This window comes from Macrotis lagotis, chromosome 7, assembly GCF_037893015.1.
Source record: "Macrotis lagotis isolate mMagLag1 chromosome 7, bilby.v1.9.chrom.fasta, whole genome shotgun sequence".
In the NCBI taxonomy this organism is placed as follows: domain Eukaryota; kingdom Metazoa; phylum Chordata; class Mammalia; order Peramelemorphia; family Peramelidae; genus Macrotis; species Macrotis lagotis.
In genome coordinates, this window is record NC_133664.1 from 209,408,567 (window position 1) to 209,433,860 (window position 25,294).

Consider the following 25,294-nt stretch of genomic DNA (forward strand, 5'->3'; position numbering starts at 1 on the left):
TTATTCATATATCCAAATCTAGCTTTATTTCATAGTTTTTCTTCAAATACTCTACATTCCAAACAAAATAGGCTACTAACTATGTCCCAGTTTTGCCCCGCCTTCTCCTACCTCTGAGCAACATATTTCTCATTCCTGGGATGTTTTCCTCACTTCTGCCTGCTAAAATCCTCCTCTCCTGGTCTCTTAGACAAGTGCCACCACTTTTATGAAGCCCTTTCTAGCTAAAAAAAAAAAAAATCTCTTCTTCACATTTCTTTTTTTTGCAAGGCAATGGGGTTAAGTGGCTTGCCCAAGGCCACACAGCTAGGTAATTATGAAGTGTCTGAGGCTGGATTTGAACTTAGGTTCTCCTGACTCCAGGGCTGGTACTCTATCTACTGTGCCACTTAGTCACCCGCTTCACATTTCTTTAAAGCCTTTACCCTCTGTCTTTCCTTTGCCCCCATTCCAATCAACTTTGTATGCTTATTTGTGTGTTTTATTTTATGTAGTTGCTTTATTCAATGGAAAGTTCCTTGAGGGCCAGAACTGTATGCTTTTTGTTGTTTTTTCAGGTGATTTTTTTTCATTTACATGCTATGAAAGTTTTTCAGCATTCATCCACATAGGGGTGGCTAGGTGGCATAGTGGATAAAGCACCGGCCCTGGAGTCAGGAGTACCTGGGTTCAAATCCAGTCTCAGACACTTCATAATTACCTAGCTGTGTGGCCTTGGGCAAGCCACTTAACCCTGTTTGCCTTGCAAAAACCTAAAAAAAATTCATCCACATGCAGATGCATATTTTAAACTTACATAATTTCCTTCCACCTTTTCTTCTTCCTATTCCCCTCCCCTTAGCAGAGAATAGTCAGGTGAATATTATACATACACATTTGTATTTAAATTAGTCATTTTCGGGGCAGCTAGGTGGCGCAGTGGATAAAGCACCTGCCCTGGAGTCAGGAGTACCTGGGTTCAAATCCTGTCTCAGACACTTCATAATTACCTAGCTGTGTGGCCTTGGGCAAGCCACTTAACCCCATTTGCCTTGCAAAAACTTTAAAAAAATAATAAATTAGTCATTTTCAGTATGAAGAATTAGGATTAAGGAAAAAGAAAACCATGAGAGAAAAATTTTCAAAAGTGAATGTAGTATTCATTCAGATTCTGAAGGGTTTTCTTTTCTATTCTTTTGTTTTGTTTTTCTTCCTCTGAATGGGTACAGCATTGTCCAAGGCCAGTCTCCTAGTGAAATGAGAGCAGACAAGAATGGCACCTGGGAGACAGAGTCCAGGGGAAACAATAAAACTTTGTCAGAGAAGATTGGCCACTTAACAGGAAAAGTTACCCACTAAAGAATGTATTACCATTCCTAGGGATACATTGAATCTCTTACTATGGAAGTTTAGAAACTTTTGTACCCCTCAGTAAGCCCCCTCAAGTCATACTACCTGTCTTTGTGTAAAGTCAGTTCCATACCATAGGTTGATGTCCCTCCATTTTTCAGAGACCAGGGGGAGGGCTGAGATATTTTTTTCCTTTCCCTGGAGATGTAGCTGAGTAGGGTCTTCCCCTTCTCCTTCTCATCAGTCTCTGGACACCTGGCTTAATTCCCAGAAGGACTGTGAAAGGGAACGAGCCTTGTGGTGTGGCGTTCGCATCCTCAGTTTCACTGCTAGAAAGCATAATTTTTATGTGAGTATGACCATTGTGAGAGACAGTCCAGGGAGGACAGGCCGGGGACCTCCAAGACACAAGCAAGGGACAAGGGACCCAATCCATCTCCTCCTCCTCATACATACTTATCTAACTCAGCCTCACTGCAAACACACAATAAGAACATTTATATAAGGTTTTTTAAGATTTGTAAAATATTTACCCTACCACCACTGTGCAAGGAAGGGAGTGCAAATATCACTAGCCTGTTTGAAGATGAAGGAAATAAATCTCAGAGAAGTTATAAGTGATCTTCCCCAAGGCCATACATATAAATGTCAGAGCTGGTATCCAAAACTAGGGTCCTGACTTCCAGAACCAAAACACTTTGCCATACATTAGGATGGTTCACTAAAGTCTCTTCCACTTGGGTCTTGGCTTTATCTTCCTCTTTTTCCTCCTATCCCTGATTCTTCTGCTCCTCATTCTCTCCTCAGCCTCCCTGCTATGTCCTCTTTGTTCTTGCCAAGCACTTTGGCATCTACATGCCCAGCTGAGAGCAATACTTTCCCTTTGTCCTACCATTTTATCTCTGCTTCTATTAACTTTGTCAAACACCATGAGCCCCCTCTCCTCAGTCTTCCTTTCTCTAGGGTGTCCCATGCCTTGAGTTGCCCTTGCTTTCCTCACATTTACTTATGTTGGAGTGGGGAAAGTCCAGTCGACAGGCTCTATAAGACCCATGAAATCCTTTGGTCTGGCACTGCCACTGGCAACTGCAGGCAAGACTCGAAATTCAATAAATCCAGTAGTTTTTTAGGGGTGAATTAATTAAATGTTTGACCAAAAATAGACTCGTTTTTAAGTTGATAGTTTTGGATAGCCTGTGAATGACGTTATAAACATCCAAATGGAAACAAAATAATGACAGATTGCTTTCTGTGGGGTTGGGGTGGGGGGAGGGAAGTAAGATTGGGAGAAAAATAGTAAAATTCAAATACAATATTTTAAAAAAAAACATCCAAATGACCCTTGGCCGAAAAAAGATTCCCTAAACCTGATCCATGAGGTAACAACCTAGTAGAAGGGTATAGCAAGTGTAACCTTTGCCTCCCTTTCTCTCCTGAGATTGACATTGAGTTCTCCCATCTGGGAAGATTGGTGAGATTTCTGGCCATACTTTGCCAGGACCACGTGGACAACATCAGCTTCCTGGCCTCACAGGCTATTTACAATCTCTACTGCATCATGCTGTTCAAGAAACGTATGGAAAGTCAAATGTTTTTCTACTCCCTTCCCCAAACTCAACTATCCTCCTTGTTCCTCACCAGAGTCAGGGTCCCTTCCTAAGTGGTAGCCAGGCACGTTCCCATGACCTCTAGGTACCTGCAGATTCCTCCTTTAGAAATGAGTGGCCTAGGACCTTGCCTTATCCATTCTTTAGACATGTTGTTATTTTCTAGGCCCATCATTTTATGCACTTGAACTCTATCCTCAAGATACCTAACTCTGATGCCCTCCTCTGAGAGTTCTTGTGATCTTAATCCCAAATACTGCTTATCTAAATCTCTGCCCCTATGGTCTCAGGATAGCTCAGCAGAGCTAGTGTGTTTAAGGGGTTGAGGGTGGGATACATCTGGAAAACTCCTATAGTATTTGTGGGAAGAAAGGGTCCTCCAGGAGTTGGAGGAGTGGGAAAATGGAATTTGTGTTCTAGAGTTGAATCAGGAAAAGAAAGATGTATGGGAAGAACTTCCCAAGAAAGAAGGTGTCTACAGTGCCTGCGTGTTCCATAATGACACCTCTGAGATTGCCAAAGTAAGCCAGAAGGACCAGGTAATCCCTACCCTTTCCCTCACACAGACTCTGCCCTTGAGAGGGGAGGTGGAAAGAAAACCTAAAGAATAATGCAAGGACCTGTCTCCTTAATTTCATATTATCCTATAGACTCCCCTGAATTGGCCTGCCCTCTTTCAGACCTCTGGCTCCACATTTATGGTTGTGAAGTGGGGAGGCAGGGCTCTGAAATGGCTGGAGCACTGAATCTGAGTTAGGGTCTTGCTCTTCTGTTTACTAGCTGAGGGAGTCTTGGACAAGTTGCTTCATTTTTCTGAACCTCTTTTCTCTTTTTGAAAATTAAATAATTAAATAAGTTAAATAATTTCTTAATTCATTGATGCTCCAATGAGCTTCCAAAGTCAGTTCTAACTTTTAGGGATGCTGTAATGAAATGACCAAGGTCATAGACCCAGGAGTCTCTCCAGTGCTACCTCACTCAAATTTAATTTATTTTTTTAGATTAGACTTATGATTTAATATGGACAGCTCTAGATAAAGGAACTTAATCAACACAATCTTGGAAAATCCTCTATAATTTAAATTCTTAGAGAGTTACTTTAGTTATTAAGGTGTTATTAACTTGCCCATTGTCATACAACCAGTAAATGTTAGAGGAAGGTCATTCCCATATCCCTTCTGCCATGTTATCCCTTTGCTTCCATTTCATAGATTCCTGTTTCCTCCACCTCTCTCTCTTTAGGCATCTTTATTAAGTGCTTGATAAGGGATAATGCTAGTTGTACCCAGAGAACATTAGAAGTCCCTTCCCTTCCTTTACGGAGTTTCCAACCTACCACTGGCTCATTACCATAGTTTTTAGCTCCAACTTAGCTCTCCCAGTCCTGTGTTCCAGTATCAACCCCATGGATTTTAGAGTTGGAGAGGACCTTAGAGAGCAACTACTCCCAATCTACCCATTTTACAGGTGAGGAAATTGATGCCCAGATTGGTAAAGACCTGTTCAAAGTCACACAGGTCCTCTGATTACAAGTCTGGGCTCTCCCATTCTGCCTTATGAATGTTGTTTTAGTTTAAACATGATGACAATCACCAACCAAAAATATTTAAATAAACAAAATTAAGAAATGATTCTCTTATTTATATCAGCTCTCTCTCATTTCCCCTTCTCCTTAGACCCTAATAACCTAGCTGCTATTTCCACCTCTTTTCTCTCCTTCCAAAGCCTTTGTTCCCTTCTGGCAGGATGTTATTTTTTGAGAATGGGGCGGGGGGCAGCCCTGCTTTGGGAGTAGACCTACCTAAGGAAAGTTTAGATGGGCAAATCTGAGATCTGTAGGGTCATAATGGGAGCTCCTTCCCCAATTCCCCCCTCCTCATCCCCCCCCCCCATGAGAAGGGATATAAAACAAGTCTCTCTGGATCATCTGAATTCTTACAATCATTACAGGCTTTTGCAGAATACTTCACTCCCAAGCAGCTCACCAGTCTGGTAATGCTCTCCATGGAGGGCTTAGTTGACAGCAGGGCCAACATCTCTCTGGCATCAGGGAAACTCATGAACTTTGTCATGAAGGAGAGAGGGAAAGATATATTGAAGGTAGTGTTGAGAACTGGTCCCTCTAGGGCTTGACTAGGCCCTTCATTTCTTCCCTGTTTCTCCCTTGCTCTGAATCCTTCCCAAAGTCCCTTCTCTCTGGACTTCAGTTTACTTATTTCTCAAATGAAGGAGCTGGTATGAACTTCTAAAATCTCATTCTGCCCTCCTATTCTGGGACTCTTAAAGTGAACTCCAGATGTCAATTATTTAGTCAAAAAGAGCAAAAGTTATATTGGAGACACTACTGGGATACTTGACATCTGCCTTATCAGTTGGCAGGAGCTTACCCTGGAGAGCTAGAAGGGCACGGAGTTGTTACAGTTGGTTCCAGGGTGGTCTTGGGAGTTTAGGGATCTAGATTGAAATGGGGAAGAGAAGGATGGAAGAAAGATTCTAGATTGGTGGGGAAGAGATAAATTTTCTTTTTCACTTTCCAGGTTGATGAAATTGTTAATGGCATCTATGATAGACTCAAATCCCAGCTGGAGCCAGCTACAAGGAAGGAGACCCTGCAGGCCCTATGTTCCCTAGCAGGCAACAACACCCACAGTGTAATGACTCTGCTACTGAAACGGCCACTTCCTTGGGAAGGGTAATTATTCCTCAACACCTTTGATTCCCTCTGTCAAATGCTAATTCAAAGTCTGTAGTTCCAGATCACAAAATTTCATTGTTTTTCTCTATATACATTGTTGCCTTGGATTTGTCTCCCTTTCTTCTCTGGTCCCTTGTCCTTTTCCTCCAGAAACCAGGGCCCCTTTTCTGCTCCTTTTCCTCATCAGGGCTTCTCCTCGTGGGTCTGGGGCCAGGTCAGGGAGCATAACTACCAGTTTGCACAACATATGTGTGTGTGTGTGTCACTGGAATTTGCAGAATCAACATGGAACTATGGAGAGCATTTGGCACCCAGAGGAAGACCACAATCAATGTCCTGCAGTTGCTCATATCTATCCTGGAAGAACGGCACTATAAGCAGGGCTACAAGGAGATGTCATTCCGTCCTGTTGCAGTTAGTGGAAGGGATGAAGGTTGAAGCATGAGTAGATATGAGGGTGGGAGAGCATCATTCTGGGAAGCTGCTCTGTGTGTTTCAGGAAAAGGAAACAGAACTAGGAATAGCAGCCAATAGTCAGGACACTAGAGAGTAAGTCTTAGAATCATATCAACCAGAACCTTAAAGAGATGATAATCATCTTAGGAACATGACCTACTTGTGGGGCTTTTAACCTTTTATGAGAGTTCTCATTGTCTTTTCAGAATGTCCCTGTAAGGTAAAATCATTCCCATTTTGCAGATGGGCACACTGAGGTCCAGAGAAGAGAAATAATGGGTACAAAGTCAAAAAGCAAGCTAGTGTCAGAGCAGGTTACTAATATTTAGATTTCCTGATCCCAAGACTAACTAAGATATAATCAGAGTTTGGGAAACAGAGGGAGGAGATGATGGGGACTAGAAAAAATAGAACTAAGGATACCTTACCAAAAATCACTCCCCTACTCACTTTGGGCAAATCATATTTCAGGTGGGATGGCAGAAAAGAAAGTGGGATGAATGCATTTCATTCCCTTTTCCTTTCCAGAAAATAGGTGATGGAGTAGTCAGCCTGGTTCTTCATCTTCAAGTTGAGTTAGGATGGGGGCTATATTTTGAGAGTGGGAGAAATTGTGGGAAAAAAATGAAAGCAGCAGACTCTGCTTACAAGTGGAAGAGAATCATGAAGGGTTTTTTAGCCGAGCCTAAGCTTGGCTGACTCCCCTTCTCCCTTCCCCAAATCTCCTTCCCCTTTTACCCAACCCCATCCATTCCAACTACACTTGTCTCCCTCCAGGTAACCTGTGCTCTGTGTGAAATGCTGTCTGAGACAATGTGCAAATTGGCCTTGCTGGAGCTCTACCCCCAGCTGCTCCTGGCTGTCCTAAATCATGTATATTGGGTAATTGAGCAAAATGTCCCCCAGAAGATGGTAGTGTACCGTAAGGAGGGCATCCAGGGCAGCAAGAGCAAGGTGTTTGACCCTGTCAGGTACGCCTACCTCTGGGGTAGGGGAGGAGGAAATCTGATCATGTTAGTTACTCAGGACCAGGAGGAAGAAAATAGGAACTTCTTAGTGGGGGTCAACCGTCTAACAAGGAAATAAGATGGTGGGGTTTGTGGACTGATATTCTTGACCACTGAAATAATCAGGCATTTGAGCACACACTTGTGTGCTTTTGAGGCAATTAGTTGGCATGGTAGATAGAGTGCTAGAATCAAGAAGTCTTGAGTTCAAATTCAGCCTCAGATATGTGGTAACTGTGATACTGTCACTCACTCAACTTCTGTCAAGAGTTTTTTCTTCTCGAGGGAGAATGAATAAGAGAGAGAATGATCAGAGTTAACAATTAGAGAAGATGGGATCATGGTCACAAATAGAGAGGTTGGTCTTGATGAGAGGGGTACTTCTCTGTGAATGACAAGAGCAAAGGAGCAAATGCAGGCTGACTAGGAGTAGAGTGCCTATAGTTGAGAAAACCCTACTCCCCAGGGTTGTTGAGGGGGAACAAATGAGATCATATTTGTAAAGCTCTTAATAAATGATTATTCCTTCCTTGGCATACTCCATCACAAAGACATTTCCAGATCCTCATGATGAATCATTTCTCCTTTGCCAACAATGTCTTGCACAGGTATTTACCTATGCCAAGACCATCTACATGACAACATCTGACAGCTCTTCACACTCACACATGGTCATATGAACTCTCTTGCATCCTTCTACAGACTCACAAATGTATTCTCATTATCTGCCATGCATTCTCCTTAACGACTACATACAAATTCTGACACACTTAGATTATAAAGACTGTGTTGATGTAGTTCTCTTAACAGCAATTCCCCCTGCCTCCTGGGATTTACAGCTGGCACTGGTTCATTCCCAAAGCTCTTTCATTAACACTGAGCAAGTTAGAACCTCTCTGAGTCTCAGTTTCTTCATCTGTAAAACAAGGGGATTGGACTAACATCTCCATCCATGGTCTTCTGGAGACAGAATATACAAAGATGCTAATATTGGGTAATGGCATCTCAAATACAGGACTGCAAAGAGGTTGGCTGGAAGTAGAGTCTAGGAAGAGGTCAGAAAGAATCTTAGAGATCTGCATGGCCTCTTGGGAGAGATATTTAACCAATGTGGGGTTCAGTTTCCTCTTCTGTAAAATGAGGCAGTCCTTTAAAGAACAGGAAAACTACAGATGGAAGAGGGTTGTGGTCCCCCAAGTCTGCCTTCTGTGATGATGTGGCAACTTCTAAAACAGTTTTTCCTTTTTATATAGGAAAAGTTCAATTATGACATGTGCTAAGGATGCTCCTTGTTTTGTGGGGCATTCCTGGGTGGTACTTGGTGGAGGAGCAAAAGGAAATCTGTTGACTCTGCTTACATATCTATATTTTGAGGTCTTTGAGTACTGTTGAGGATCTTGAAAGGTAGAAATTGTGCTATCAAGGGGATATATGTAGAGGATAGAGAACTGGTCTCAGAATGGGGAAGATCTGGGTTCAATTCTGACACATCCTGGCTGTGATGCTCCTGGTTAAGTTAATCATCCTTTTGATATGCCAGTCAACTCTCTAAGTTAAGTTGTAGAGAAAGGGCAAACCTACACAGGCAGAGGAGGTGCTCACTTGAAGCTTCCAAATCAAAGAAATCACATGTCTAATCCTTGTTCTTATCCCTATGATCCCAATTGCTATGATTTTGAAGTTTTAGCTGGAGAGATTACAGAAGTTTTTTGAGTGTTTTAGGGATGAAAACAAAAGAAGAAGCAGAAAATCAGGAGGATGAGTTCAAATTCAGCCTCATATACTTAATAGCGAGTTAGGGCAGGTCACTTAACTTCTGCCTCAGTTTCCTTAACTGAAAAATAATGGGGACAAAATGAGGATAGTATCTACCAGGGATATTGTGAGAATAAAATGAGATAATATTTGTAAATTCTTAGGACAGTACCTGGCACATGGTAGGTGCTATATAAATACTATCACTTGTATTAATTAAAACTTCATAAATAAATAGGCTAGTAACCAATCAGTAAAGGCCAGAGTATTCCTAAGGAGATCTATTCTACTCATTATTGGGGCATGATGGCTTCCTATTGTTTTATCAAAAGAACTTTTCCTTTGGGATTCTACATCTGAATGCTAATTCAGATTCTATAGGGATTGGGAAAATAAAAATTCAATTTACAACCAAAGCAATACCTACATAAAGAAAAGTTATGTGCAAATGTACATATTCTCTAGCAAGCAATGGTAATTTCCCTGGGGAAGAATGCTAATTTTAGTTATAAAAATTCTAAGGAGTAAGCATGTTTTTATGAACTGGTTTATAGCAATAAAATAGACAATACAACTGTATAAAGGGAGATTGAATAAGGGAGATACAGTGACCAAAGGAGTTAACACCTAGAGAAGATGGGATCAGGATCACAAATAGAGAGGTTGAGCAAAGGAGCAAATGAGAGTTAATTGTATATGAGTGTCTATAGACAATCACTCCACATCCTTTTACTGATCCATCAATTTTGAACTTAGTTGTGCACTGGAGGCTGTCAAGACCATGTTGATAGCTGCTGAGTATTACAAGGTTGTGACCTATGCTGACCAGTACCGTGGCTGGGATCTGTTATCCAGCCCCAAGTATTACTACGTGGGAGTCATTGAGTTAACAAGGTGAAAACTGGTCCTCAGTCCCTTTAACAACTCCTTCACCCTTCCTTCTTCTATACTATCTGAATCCCAACTCTTCTTGATTCTCCATTCCCCAGATTCCCAACTCACAATCCCTCCCATTTCCCAGTTCTTGTTCTATTTCCCAGTCACCTTCCAGGATGCCCTCCTTCCCTGCCCTCCCCCCACCCCAGCAACTCTTGGTTTCCTATGTCCCATCCCAGTGGCTTAGTGAGGAACTGTGACTCCAACATCTTGCATCGAATCATGAGGGAAGTCAAGCCACTCCTGTACAGTGTGGATAACCGGCAGAAGGTCATGGCAAGAGCTTTGTTTGTTCAGGTAAAAGGCATAGGAGATGGACTGGGGTGGGGGAGAGGAAGGAGAGACACTCTGGTCTTTTTTGAGGGGGTAAGGAAAATTTAGTCCTAGAATCTGAAAAGATCTTCATGACCCCCTGGCTCCTTAGTACCCTATTCTGATCCATTATTTTGCTCCCTGATCCTAAGTTGGGACTCTATATGTTCTCGTCTATTCAAATAGATTCCATTCTCTCAAGGTGTTGTCTATTTACTTGTTGTGCCCTTTTTCCATTTCTCTACATTGACTCTTAGTCTTAGGCCCTCGTCGACCTAGCTCTCCTAAGTTTCTTGATTACAGGGGGAGAGAAAGAAAAAATGAATTAATATTATCTACATGGAAGTTCTCTTCCACTGAACTTCAGAAGTATGACTTGAGGAGGCAGGGAAAGAGAGATACAATTCCAGTTTTAATATTGAGTCAGAGACAATGTTGTGTTTTATTATCATCTCCCTACCACTCGTATCTCCATCTGTTTTGCTTTAAGCTCCTTTGGCATCAATCAGTGGCCCAGACCTTGGGGGAAAACTTTCTGAGTCATCTAATTAAGTGGATCCGTGAACCCAATCTCATCATGAAAGAAATTGGACTCCGGGGAATCAGTAACCTGGCACTACACCCAGGGCAGGTGAGAAGAGAGCAGCAAAGGGGATTCATTTCAAGGAGAGTTCCGGGTATAGAATGGGAACAGAGCTACAACTGGGAAGAGTCAGTGGCATATGTGGGTATGATCCCCAATAACTGGTTAAGCTTTAGGTTCAGACTTAGGGAGACTAACTGTTTAACTACTAGATAAAGAATGTCAGCTTCAGAAGTTGGAATCTAGTCTAAAAAGCAATTTTAATAGTAGGTTTGAGTTGTGACTCAGCAGCAGGATATTGTAGGGGGAAAAAACCCCACTAGATTTGGAGTCAGGAGACTTGAGTCCAAATCCTGGCTCTGATACTACCCAAATGATCTTGGGTAAGTCATTTCTTGTCTTTGGACCTCTATTTCTCCATCTGTAAATGAGAGATTAAGGCTAAGTAACCTCTAAGATCATTTCTTATGATCTTAGAATCATCTCATTTGCATCATCCATAAAATAAGCTTAGAGTTCATTCCATGCCTGGATTCTATGACTGTAAATTAATTCCTAGTCCTAAAAAGTCCTTAAAGGAAGTCCTACTTTCATGACTCTCAACTTCTCAGACTCTAAATTCCAAGATTCATGTACTATATCTTCCATTCTCCATCTTTTTCAGTCAATCCTCAACTTTCCCTGGCTAAGATTTCTAGAAAATGGCACAAAAGTAAAAAGCATGAATATCCATCACATTGAATCTAAGGGAAAGGAAACATTTAGTTCCCAAAATCAACAAAAACTATCTTCTTTTGTTACAGATTGTTGTAAATACACATCTGCATACAATTCTTTATAGTAAAACATTAATTCTGTTAGTATGCACTTTCCCTAACATGTTACTATGTTTCTTGAAATAACTCATAACACAAAATAAAATTAGTGACATGCAAAGCTTTTTTCCTTATTAGTAATTCCCTAGAATTCTATGGAATTCTGTTGCTAATATCTCAATTAGAAAAACAAAAACATTGATTTCAGACAATATTCATGTTTCATAATAACATGAAATCCACAAAACGATAAATGTATCATTCCAGTTGTGTTCGACTCTTGACCCCATTGAGGGTTTTCCTGGCAAAAATATTGGAGTAGTTTTCTATTTCCTTTTCCAGTTCATTTTACAGATGAGTAACTAAGGCAAACAAGGTTAAGTGACTTGTTCATGGGAGTCACAGAGTAAGTGTCTGAGGCTGGATTTGAACTTAAGTCCTCCTGATTCTAGGCCCAGAGATCCATCCCCTGAATAGCCTATCTGTCCCAACTACCATAAATATGGTACAGCAAATAAAATTCTTAAAATTAAAATTTTTTAGCTATAATCTTGCCTTCTACTGTATCAGATGGCATTGTGAGGGCATTATTCTGTATACTATACTTCTGTTAAGCCTCTGCCTTGGCTATCCTCTAAAAACCAAGGGAGAAATAGGAAAACAATCACTCCACAAACTTGTATGCATCACATCTCCCTTTTTTTTCTCTACTACACATATGGCTCATATTTGAAAATTGGAAAATGAAAATGAAGTTACTAATAAAATCATAAAAATGCTTAACATCATTAAAGTTAAATTTGGGAATGTTGAAGATTGGCTATATGTTGCTAAACTGTTGAACTATCTTTTCAATCTTTCCAGCATCTAACTGTTACTGAGTTTCTACCTCTTCACTCAGAATCATCTTCTTTAATAATTCTTCTGCTGCTTTTAGTGAAGCCTATTCTCTTAGCATTTAATAACCTCTGCACTTTTACTTCCAGGCAGGGACACTTGCATCTCTACTTCCAGTCATTGGGAGCTTCTTGAAAGAGGAGGAGTTGGTGGTTGTGCAGGCAGTGAAGGGACTACGCAACATCATTTGTTACGCAGAAGGAATTGTAACTAAGAAGGCCTTTTGCAGTATCTCCAACCAACTACGACCCCTCATCAATGATGTATGTAGACTGTGACAAAAGAGAGGTGGCCCATAAATTACAAGAAATTATGGAGAGATCTGCCCTCTCCATAGGCAAGGGAGACTGGAGATACATCTTTGTGGGTATTAAGAGGATAACTCTGGCAGGGCAATCACTCCTTTACTCTTCTAATTTCAAGAGAAATATGAGGCTTGGAATTATATCCCTCTTTCACATATAAGTTGTTTTCAGTCTAGAGGTATGATTCTTTTGGGGGGTTAAGATTAACAGTCACTTCACTTTGATCACTAAGGGCAGGGGAAGTAGTTCCACCCTAGACTTAGAGGATAATTTTATCTTGACTGGCTTAATTTCTCCTTCCATCATATACTTATTACAGAAAAGATAATCAAAAAGAGAGAGTGAAAATATTTATCAAAAGAAACAGTATTATAGTCATTGGGAAAGTCAAACAAATTAGTTTGGGCAATAGGACACACAAAAAATCAGGAGACTAGAGGAGAGATAAGATCTCAACTCAATGCGAGAAAATACCTCGCATAATAATACACTCTTATTTTTAAAAATGTTTTTGTATATCTCTCTCTTTAACATTATTGTAGTATCTATTTCTTTTCCTCTCCCACAAAACCCTGTCATATAACAAAAAGTATTTTTAAAAGACAAAAAGAGAAAAAAATCAGCATAATTGATCAATCCATCATGACTCTGAAAACATGTGCAATGTCTGACCTTTCTCTGCAAAGAAGTAGGGTGAGGGTGTCTTCTTATAGTTATTCCTTTGAGCTGTGCTTATTATTTATAATTTTGTGATATTCACTTTAGGTATTTTTGAGTGTCTGATTATTCTGTACATTTTTATTGTTTTAGTAATTGTGCATATTTTTTTTGTTTCTGTTTACTTTATTCTTTAACAATTCATGTAGACCTTTCCTCTCTGTACTCATCACATTTGTCATTTATTACATTACAGAAATAGTCATTAAATTCATGTACCACATTTTCTTTACCCATTCCCTAATCAATGGATATCTGCTTTATTTCTCATTCTTTGCTATCATAAAAAGTATTACTGTAAATATTTTGGAGTATAAGGGAACTTTCTTCTTATCATACTTTCTTGGGATATAGTCATAGCACTAATGATAGCAATCTCTGGGTCAAAGAGTGTGAGCCTTTTTATTACTGTTTTGCATAATTCTGAATTGTTTTCCAATATAGTTGTATTGATTCACCAAGATATTCGTGTACCTATCTTTCCCAAATCCATCTAACATTGATCATTGCCATTTTGGGGATCACCTTTGACAATTTGCTAGATTACATGAAGTCCATCTTTTTTCATTAATGATGAAGTTCAAATTTAAAGGATAGCAAATCTCCAATTGCCTTTTGAATTCCTATGCTTTTTTAGTGGATGTATAATAGTCTTGTGTAATTTGAACTTTCTCTTTCATATATTTGAAGATAATTGTCCTTGTCACTAGCAGAATTTATAGTTTGTCAGTAGAATCATTAAATTTAATCACTATTTCTTGGAATTTACAGTGCACAGTTTATTTTATTTTTATGAGGCAATTTGTGGACTTTTTAAATTGGTGCTTCTTTGTGATTCAGAATTTTTTTGTGTTCAGAAGTTCTGGGCAGCTTTTTTTTTTTTTTTAGGTTTTTGCAAGGCAAATGGGGTTATGTGGCTTGCACAAGGCCACACAGCTAGGTAATTATTTAAGTGTCTGAGGCCAGATTTGAACTCAAGTACTCTTGACTCCAGGGCCAGTGCTTTATCCACTGTGCCACCTAGCCACCCCCGGGCAATTTTTAAACTTTTTTATTTCTTATAGTATTCAAGGTTTTTTAATTCAATGTGATTTTTTTTTGGGGGGGGGGCTTAAATTATCTCTAATCCTTAATCTCTTTGGGTTAGATAGAGGTCATATTTTCTGTTAATGTTACTGTCTTTTGCTTCTCTTCTAGGTTGACTTTTACTTCAACGTATTTGCATTTCTAATCAGTTTATATATTCTCTTTTGTTTGCCACCTAGACTTGCTACTTGGAAGTTCATTTTTACCAATTATTTTTGCTGTGCATACCATAAATACCATAAGTATTTCACAATGCTTATTTCTCTTTTCAACCATTTAGAAACACCCTGCTATGGTTCTAGGTTATCTTGCAAATCCTCAGGGTCCTAAATCTCATCATATATTGATTTATTTTTCTTTGTCTTGCAATATTTAATCATTGATGTTTGATTTCTTCACCTTGTCCCTTCTGTTATTAATATATTTCATATTGGTTTATCTACTTATGCTCAGGGTCTGTAATTGAAGTTTTTCCCTTCTAACATTATTGGAAATTTTGATATTAAAAAACTGCCCCCTTTTGCTCACTTTCTGACTTCTTCCCCTATGTTAGTAGTTTCCCTGGCAGTTGGACCTCAAAACCATTTCAGTTTCTTACTATGTTGAGAAATTCATTTTTCACAGGACTCAGTTTCTTTCCTAAGTAACTTCTAGGGGTTTAGAACTGGTCCCAAGAAGATGCTGGGTTCTTTCCCTCAAGTTTAGTGGGAGTGACACAGCCATTTACATTAAATATAAATGCCCCAATTTCCTCTAATCCTCAGTACTCTCACTGTTGTAGCAGAGAGCATTGGACTTATGCTGTCTCAGTATAAGCAAACTTTTGTCTGAGGGTGGTGATAGGATTGAATTCTGTTGTAAGTCATAGGTATATGCAACTTTGATGCTAAAACATGATGGGAATTGGAGGAGGGGGTACTAAGAGAACTAGTTATGGACTAGATAATTGCTTTCTCTGATGTTAGTACATTGAATAGTTACCTTAGTTGGATTCTTGATGCCTAGATTGTGGAGAGAGCTGAAATTGCATTATCTTTTCAATATAATCCCTATTTTGGAGAAATTTGATGGATTATAAAGGTCAGAGCAATTATCTAGTCTTTAATCCTGTTCACCCAAGTAATCTACTCAATCTTTGGGAGAGAATAATTTGCCCAAAGAGAATAAAACTGATCCAGAAATACCACTACTAGATCTATATCCCAAAGAGATCACAAAAAAGGGGAAAAATAGTCATATGTACAAGAATATTCATAGCAGCTCTGTCTATGGTGGCAAAGAATTGGAAATTGAGGGAATGCCCATCAATTGGAGAATGACTGAACAAATTGTGGCATATGAATGTGATGGAATATTATTGCTCTATAAGAAATGTATGAACAGGAAGATTTCAGAAAAAACTGAAAAGACTTACATGAACTAATGCTAAGTGGAGTGAGTAGAACCAGGAAAACATTGTACACTTTAAAAGCAATATTGTGCAATGATCAACTATGATAGCAGACAATTTCAAAAGACCTATGATGGAAAATACAACTACATACAAAGAACTATAGAATCTGAATGCAGATCAAAGCATGCTATTTTCATTTTTTTAAATGTTTTTTATTTTTTTCTTCTGATGGTTTTCCCTTTTGTTCTGATTATTCTTTCATAGCATGACTAATATCAAAATATATGTAACATGATTTTACATGTATTATCTCTTTTAGATAACTTGCTATATCAGGGTGGGGAGAAAGAAGGGTGTGAGGGAGAATACTTTGCAAAAATAAATACTTAAAATTATCTTTACATATAATTGGGAAAATAAATAAATAAAAGTTTGAAAAAATCTTTGAGGGAATAGAAAATAGGAATCAAAGGACATTTTGAGATACCATCTCCTCCCCACGTGTCTTTGGTTCCAGGGATCTCCTTTCTATCATCCAAAAACTAAACCTTGCCTTCTTTCTTGCCCCATCTTTCTCCTCTACTACTCTCTCAGAAAGTTCTCAACTAATTTAGGGGTCATATCTCCCTGTAGTTCCACAGAATCACAAGGCTATTCTTTAGGGGAATTTCCATCAGAGTAACATATTTATGGGCCTGAGGCCCCAGGTTGGATTATGAGCATTGGGGGGACTAGGGACTGGAGACTGACCCTGGGAATTGAACGGGTCTTCTAGGTTAGGATTCAGACCATGGCAACTGAAGGGCTAAAACTGGAGGCAAAGAGCTGAGGAAGTTCATTTGGAAAGCCTAGGATGGAAACAGGTGAGGAAAGGAAGGAAAACTTAAGTCTAGGAGAACTGAGTAGAGCATGCCCCAATTCCCTTGTTCCTAACTTTTCTGATATATTTATATAATATGCACACATTTAATACTCAAGATCACAGAGTTAGTAAGTAACAGAGGCAGTCTTTGTTGTAGTGATTATTAAAAATAATAATAGAAATAAAGTAGATGTGCATTGATTGGGAAATGGGTATCGAAAATGTGGTACATGAATTTAATGAATATTTCTGTGACATATTAAGTGACAAATGAGCACAGAGAAAAATAGAAAGATCTACATGAACTGATGCAGAGTAAAATAGGCAGAGTCAAGAAAACCATATACACAATTATTACAACAATTCAAAATTCAGGTCCTCTGACTATAAAGCATGTGTTTTTTTCCCCCATTACATCCTATTAAGGGGGAGGAAAGGGCAGGAGAAAAGGTGACTAAAGAAGAATTGACTAAAGAAGAGGCTACTTCCTGTCCTATTATCCCTGGGGGGTAATCTTGATCATAGTGAAAACATCTCCTGTGAGTGCAACTTGGAATGACAGAATGGTTCTGTCCCTAAGTTTTATAATTTCACCTCTGTAGGCATTCCCAATAAGATCAGGGGTAAAACAAGGATGCCCATTATCACCACTACTATTCAATATCGTATTAGAAATGTTAGCTTCAGCAATTAGAGAAGAAAAATAAATTGAAGAAATTAGAATTGGGAAGGAAGAAACAAAACTCTCACTCTTTTCAGATGACATGATGGTATACCTAGAGAATCCCCGGAAATAATCCTGGAAACAATTAGCAATTTTAGCAAAGTTGCAGGTTATAAAATAAACCCTCATAAATCCTCAACTTTTCTATATATGACTTAGCAAGATACAGCAGGAAGAGCTAGAAAGAAAAATTCCATTCCAAGTAACTTCAGACAATATAAAATACCTGGGAGTCTATTTGTCAAGGCAGACTCAGAAACCTTTTGAAAACAATTACAAAACACTTCTCACACAAATTAAATCAGATTTAAATAACTGGGCAAACATCAACTGCTCATGGATAGCTAGAACTCATATAATAAAAATGACAATTCTACCAAAACTAAACTACCTGTTTAGTGCCCTACCAATAAAAATTCCAAAAAATTGAGTTAGAAAAAGTTGTAAATAAATTCATAAGGAGAAATTAAAAGTCAAGAATTTCCAGGGATTCAATGAAAAAAGTGCAAAAGAAGGGGGAGTTAGCCCTACCTGATCTAAAATTATATTATAAAGTATCAGTCATCAAAACTGTCTGGTATTGGCTGAGAAATAGAGAGGTGGACCAGTGGAATAGACTAGGTACAATAGCAGGAAACTATTATAGTAATCTGCTGTTTGATAAACCCAAAGACTCCAGCTATTGGGATAAAAACTCTCTCTTTGATAAAAGCTGCTGGGAAAATTGGAAGTTAGTATGGAAGAAACTTAGATTAGACCAACACCTCACACCCTATACCAAGATAAGATCCAAATGGATACAGGATTTAGACATAAAAAACAATACTATAAGCAAATTAAAAGATCAAGGACTAGTTTACCTGTCAGATCTACGGAAAGACTAAGGAAGAGATGGAGAACATTACTAAAAACAAACTAGATGATTTTGATTACATTAAATTAAAAAGCTTTTGCACAGACAAAACCATTGTAACCAATATCAAAAAAAATGTAGTAAACTGGGAAATATTCTTTACAACTAATGTTTCTGACAAAGGACTCATTTCTAAAATATACAGAGAACTGAGTCATAATTTTTAAAAAAGCCATTCCCCAATTGACAAATGGCCAAAGGATATGCAAAGGCAATTCACAGATGAGATCAAAGCAATCCATAGTCATATAAAAAATTGCTCTAAATCATTACTTATTAGAGAAATGCAAATTAAAGCTTCTCTGAGGTACCACCTCACACCTCTCAGACTGGCCAATATGACCAGAAAGGATAATGATCATTGTTGGAAGGAATGTGGGAAATCTGGGACACTATTACATTGTTGGTGGAGCTGTGAACTCATCCAACCTTTCTGGAGAGAAATTTGGAACTATGCCCAAAGGGCAACAAAAATATGCATACCCTTTGATACAGCAATACCACTACTGGGTCTATACCCTGAAGAGATGATGAAAAAAGGGTAAAAACATCACTTGTACAAAAATAGTCATAGAAGCCTTGTTTGTGGTGGCAAAGAATTGGAAATCAAGTAAATGTCCTTCAATTAGGGAATGGCTTAGCAAACTGTGGTATATGTAGTTCATGGAACACTATTGTTCTATTAGAAACTAGGAGGGATGGGAATTCAGGGAAGCCTGGAGGGATTTGCATGAACTGATGCTGAGTGAGATGAGCAGAACCAGAAAAACACTGTACACCCTAACAGCAACATGGGGGTGATGATCAACCTTGATGGACTTGCTCATTACATCAGCGCAACAATCAGGGACAATTTGGGGCTCTTTGCAATAAAGAATACCATCTGTATTCAGAGAAACAATTTAGGAGTTTGAAGAAAGACCAAGGACTATTATTACCTTAAATTTAGAAAAAAACCTGATATTTTATTGTCTGATTCTTGCTATCTCTTATACTTTATGTTTCTTCCTTAAGGATATGATTTCTCTCTCATCACACTCAATTTGGATCAGTGTACAACATGGAAACAATGTAAAGACTGACAGATTGCCTTCTGTGGGGGGGTGGGAAGTAAGAGTAGGGGGAAAATTTTAAAACTCAAAATAAATAAAATCTTTATTTTTTTTAGTTTTTTTTGGCAAGGCAAATGGGGTTAAGTGACTTGCCCAAGGTCACACAGCTAGGTAATTATTAAGTGTCTGAGACCATATCTGAACCCAGGCCAGTGACTCCAAGGCCAGTACTTTATCCACTACACCACCTAGCCACCCCCAAAATCTTTAATTTAAAAAAAAATAATTCCACCTCTGTAGAGGGAGAGCATGGAGTTATGATAAAGGTATGGCCAAAGAGCTGGAAGGAAGGGGGGGGGGTATTAGTACAAAAGAAAGGATACTTACAAGTAAAGAGACATTCATGTCAGCCTCATGGGCCTTGTTTCTTTTTCATCTATAAGTCAATAGGATGGAACTAGATGATCTTCTAGGTTTTTTCCTAGCACTAGGAATTTGAAAGGCTCTAGGATGGGGAATAGGGCAGCCAGGTGACACTGTAGACAAAGTGCCAGACCTGAAGTCAGGAAGACTTGAGTTAAAATCTGGCTTCAGATATTTACTAGTAGTGTAACTAGTAGTGGTGGGCAAATCACTCATTCCTGTTTACCTTGGTTTCCTCATCTATAAAAGGAGCTGGAGAAGGAAATGGTAAACTGCTCTAATATCTTTGCCAAGAAAATCCGCAAAGGAGTCATGAAGAATAAGGCAGAATGAAAAATGACTGAATAATAACAAAAACAGTGGGGAATGGGGAAGTCTCCTGATCTCCAATTCAGAATTTTCTAGGCCCTGTGCCCTATTAATTCCCCTTCATTAACTGTCATATTCATATGATTTTGGTCTTGAAAAGGATAATTAAAAACTGTTAATTTTTTTTAAATTAAAGAAGCAGTTAGGTGGAACATGGATAAGAATGATGAACTTAGGAAGACCTGAATTCAAAATCTACTTAGTCTCAATTTCCTCAGTTGTAAAATTGACTAAAAATAAAATCTCTCAAAGGCTTCTTATGTGGATCAAACAAGATAGCATGTTATATAAAATGCTATATAAATTTGGTCTATTATTATTATTAAAGTATGTATGGTATTCTTTATTGAATAACATAGACAAATACTGCTTCATTTATATACCTTGCTTTCTAGAAATTCATAGGTGGCCCCCCCTACTCCAAATTTCAGCCTCCCAAGTCATATTATGAAATCCTTCATTCCTTTGTTCAGAAGAAAATGTAATGAAATTAAATCTTTGTGAAATTTAAGTTTTAAACAATAGCGGTACAATTAGATTAGTCTTATAAATTTAAACATGCAGAGGAGGTTGAGAATAATGGACTCACCACTAAAGTGGTCAATGGAGACAGTTACTGGTTCAAGCAGCTGGTAGCTGTGTGAACTCTTTCAAGATACTTTTCATTTCCTCCTCTGTAAATGTGCCTTAAAGGTCATCAAATAATTCTCCCTACTTGGTCTAAGACAAATATTCTAATGGCGTTATAGAGAATAAAATGCAGAATCTTATTTGTAATCAAATGAAAAGGATATTGCTGACATACCAAAACAGCAAGACACACTTCAAATAGTCATAGTATAGACTGCTCATTCGTATACTGATTCATTCTTACTCTGTCCCCTTTGTGAGCATGTAGCCACTTAAAGATAGAGAGGTCTGGCCAGGGTTAAAGTTACAATCTGTATTTAATAGCCCCTAAGGGAACTGAGTCCATTTGCTCTTTCTAATCAACTGGACAATTAATCACAGAAACATTGAATATAAGGGTATTGTTCAATATTTGCATTATATACCCATGACAAGGACCAATGTATTTTGAAGGATAGAATATAATCTGAGAGAGTTGTGGTAGTTTTGCATCTGCACAGGAGCCACAGGGCCATAGGGAACCATCACCTAGACATTTCCATTCTTTTGCTCATTGGTAGGAGAGGGACCAGGTACGGATTTCGGCCATCTCTGCCCTTAGTCATATGCTGCATCAAGTCTACAAGTTCAGACCAGGCCCTGATACCCGAAAGGTGCTTTACAGTTTCTTGGTCCCACTACTGATCAGCATTCAAGATAATAACTTGGAAGTGGCCAAGGTGAGATTAATCTTTCCACTTTCAGATCATAGATCCCTTTACCCTTCTTTCCCTGCCCTTGCCAATAGAAAAACCAAAGATGCTTGGTTTGACTATTTATCTCATCCCTCTTTCTGTGACACTATTATCCTCTAGGTCTATGCCCATCAGACATCCAATTTACCTCAGTGATCACAGCGTCATATAGAGTTTTTCATACTTTGTCCTCTGCTGCTTCTCCTCAATCATCCCCTTTTGTTCTAAATTCTCCCCCCCCCCCATCTAATCCTACTACCTTAGCTATGAAGGACTATATAGGGGTTTTCCTTTGGAAAGTCTCAAGATTCTTTCTTTCTCACAGGTCTGTGCAAAGGCCTTGACTGAATGGGTGATTGGAATTGGCTGGACATCACTCAAGGAAACATTCCAACACACAGTCATAACTGACCATGTTAAGATACTAGAAGAAACATGCAAATGTTTGGTGAGCAAAAAAGTCTGAGACTTAACTGGCTGAGGGGACTCCCAGACACACTAGGGTAGGAGAGGTAGAGAAAGAGATGGCATACAGGAACTAAAAAAGCAAAAAGCACTTTTTTTGCTTAATCCTCTACTCTTCAAAATCCCATTTTTCCATTACTCTATGTCTTAACTCCCCATCCTCCATTATCCATAAACTTTGGCTTCACAGAAGTTCATGATCTGTAATGCAACTGGTCCCTCAGTGTTAGGAAGAAGCTATGAGCTTCTCCAGCTTATAGTCCCTGATTATTATATAGACAGTGTTATATTAAGTTTATAGGTAGCAGTATGGCAGAGATCATCAGGGAATAGTATCCAGAGAATCAGGGACTAACTAGAAGTCACTAAATTGAGGATTAGTCAAGAGCATAGAAGACAGTAGGATTTTAGGTATGAGATAAGAACAGCTAAGTATTAATAATCTGGGAAAAGGAAGTCTAGAAGCAGGTGGTCAAACAAGGTTTTAGGGAAGCATTAGATAAGAAGTCATGAATACAGATAAATGGGTTGGAGTACCAGAAATCAAAACATAAAGATGTGAAAATAATATTTATAGGAAGTGTGACAGAGCCAAGAGCTTCTAATATACTTTCTACCAAGGTAATCTCGATCTTAAAGTATAGGTTTAAAGATATAAGTAGTTGGTGAGAAATGAAAAAACATGTTGGTTGGTTCTCATGTTGGTTGGATAAAAGGAGAGAGGACTGTGGTCAAAGATAAGTTCTGAACCCCCATGGATCAGAGCCAGCATCATTTCTTGCTGCTTCCTTAGGTTGGCACAAATCAAAATCATTTGGTGGGGAAGTTACTGTTCCAGAGCTTTGGCTTCCTGCAGAATCCACAGCCCTTCATTAGGGCTGCAGCAATCACATTCATAGGTAAAGTCAGTTTACTTTCTTGGACTCTACTTTACAGAACTGCTTTCTTCCATCCTCCTTTCCTTTATCCCATTTCCTTCTGTAAGATGAATAAAACAGAACAGTCGTTATGGTTTAGTTGACCTCATTTTTTCTTGGGATTGTCCCAATTTTCAAAAATGGTTATTTTCCAGGAAAATTTTACCTTCATTTTTCTGATCTGCAAAATAAGAATTGTAGGATTGTAGATGGAAAGATTAAAGGGATCTTGGAAGTCAATTTCTTCTCTTTTCAAGAAATATTAAGGTCCCTCCCCACTCTTAACTTTATGTAAGAGTCTCCATGAATCTAAATGTCTTTTTTTTCTTTTGGGAGTTGTGGTGAGGAAAAGTCTTTTAGTTAAAACAAGGCTATCCAAAATACTGGACACAAACTGCATGCAGCCTGCATGGGTTTTAATTTTCACGAGCAGAAAAAATAAAATAATTTGCATGGAATGCATATTAGATTTTTTAATTCCATCACCAATAAATAGTCTCAATGTTAATTTTCTTTGGTGTTTTTAAGCAGTATTACAGACAGAACATGTTGCACAGAATTTTCAATTGATCTGTGGTATGCCTTCTGTCTGTACTATGCAGACTATGGTTGGTATGCACCAACCTTTATACTATTGTGATGTTGCTTTGTTGTTTTGTGCTTGCTTTTGCATTTGTTGCCTTTGTGTCCTATTGATGATATGTTTCCCCACTTTCTAAGAAGTTATGAGGCAACCTTTCATGTCTAAAAACCTTGAAAGCCTCAGGAACTTAAATAACTAACTGTGTGACGTTGGGCAAATCACTTAACCCCATTGCTTTTCAAAAAAAAAAAATCTTGGTCCAGGAGCTATGCCCGCTGAATGAGGACTGTATTTTTTATTCTGGGTCTGGTCCTAGAATAATTATTTTAATGTGGCCCTAAGATAAGCTGACAAACCTGGACAACTCTAAGATCACTGAAATTTTGGCATCCAAGTATCTCTTGGTTTCCTTCCTTGCTGGGTTTTTTGAATTTTTCATAGGAGTATAAAGAAAAGGGCAGTAGAGTGGGACATGCACAGGAACAATTTTGGTTTGCTTTTTGCTTTATTTTTAGGGCAAACTGTTATGAAGATAAACATAAATGAAATATATGAAGATGATGTGGAGCTGCTGCTGAATGGTGAGATGTCAAAGTGATCTAGAATTATTAGCTTGAAGTCTGGGTAGAACAGAGATTGGGACTTGTTAGAGTAATGACTCACATTTCCATATCACTTTGCAGTTTATCAAGTCTTTTTCTCACTATTCCTCTTGTGAGAAACAAAGTTTAAGTTGTATTATCCTGATTTTACAGATGAAAAAACTGACACTTAGATGGGTGACATCATTGCCAGCATGGGAAGTGAGGTCTTGGGTCAACAGTTAAGCATCTTTTCACTACATAATTCTTTCTTCAAGAATAGAAAAGAGACAAAAAAAAATAGCTCAATGAAATGCTTTAAATGTCTTCCCTTAGCAGTATTAAGAAAATGTTTAGCAAAGCATGGCTGCTCCATAAATACTGTTGACTAAATGATAGGAATTGGATGCAAATTATTCTTTCAAGTCATTATCTCAAGAAATTTGAATTTTGCTTTTATCTCTCTCTACATGAAAATCAAATAATTCTTGGAATTTTCTGGTCCAGTTCTGGTCTAATTCTTTCATTTTATATATGAAAGAAGTGATGTCCAAAGAGGTCTTTGGACTTGCTAGGAAGTAGAAGAGATGGAAGGACAATCTAAGTCTTTTTTAGTCTTTTTCCATTGCCTCTTATCTACAGAGGGTTAGTCATTCACCACACAACAGGCACTACATTAACCATGGAGAATACAAAGAAAGGCAAAAGAATAGCATCTGTTCACAGGGAACTCCTAGACCAATGCAGGAGATACCATCTCAACAAGATATACATAGGAGAAACTAGAGACTATTTCAAAGGGAAGGGAACTATGATTGAGGTTTCTTTTTTTTTTTTTAGATTTTTTTTTTTCAAGGCAATGGGGTTAAGTGGCTTGCCCAAGGCCACATGGCTAGGTAATTATTAAGTGTCTGAGGTGGGATTTGAACCCAGGTACTCCTGACTCCAAGGCCGGTGCTCTATTCATTGCACCACCTTGCTGCCCGTGATTGAGGTTTCTTACAGAAGATAGACTTTAGTTTAGACTTAAAGGAAGCCAGTGAAGTTAGGGGACAGAGATGAAAGGAAAGTTCAGTGATAATGCCAAGAACAACGGCCAGTGTTACTGGATCACAAATTAAAAGGATGCAGTATAGGAAGACTGGAAA

The 25,294-nt window shown here is 38.5% G+C and overlaps 1 protein-coding gene across 3 annotated transcripts in view; it reads left to right on the forward strand.

Annotated features, from left to right (window-relative positions):
- LOC141493391 (maestro heat-like repeat-containing protein family member 1) overlaps nt 1-25,294 on the forward strand; it is an 86,438-nt gene that overhangs the window by 53,090 nt on the left and 8,054 nt on the right. For 2 of the 3 annotated variants that reach the window (XM_074194664.1, XM_074194667.1), the window contains 15 exons: nt 1,574-1,678; nt 2,768-2,903; nt 3,357-3,457; nt 4,887-5,036; nt 5,474-5,628; nt 5,910-6,045; nt 6,865-7,058; nt 9,606-9,743; nt 9,965-10,082; nt 10,588-10,728; nt 12,482-12,655; nt 21,427-21,585; nt 21,926-22,048; nt 22,859-22,964; nt 24,081-24,146. In XM_074194664.1, the coding sequence (XP_074050765.1) occupies nt 1,574-1,678; nt 2,768-2,903; nt 3,357-3,457; nt 4,887-5,036; nt 5,474-5,628; nt 5,910-6,045; nt 6,865-7,058; nt 9,606-9,743; nt 9,965-10,082; nt 10,588-10,728; nt 12,482-12,655; nt 21,427-21,585; nt 21,926-22,048; nt 22,859-22,964; nt 24,081-24,146 (2,002 nt within the window). The remainder of the gene's footprint in view (nt 1-1,573; nt 1,679-2,767; nt 2,904-3,356; nt 3,458-4,886; nt 5,037-5,473; nt 5,629-5,909; nt 6,046-6,864; nt 7,059-9,605; nt 9,744-9,964; nt 10,083-10,587; nt 10,729-12,481; nt 12,656-21,426; nt 21,586-21,925; nt 22,049-22,858; nt 22,965-24,080; nt 24,147-25,294) is intronic. The other variant, XM_074194665.1, reaches the window with a different exon arrangement.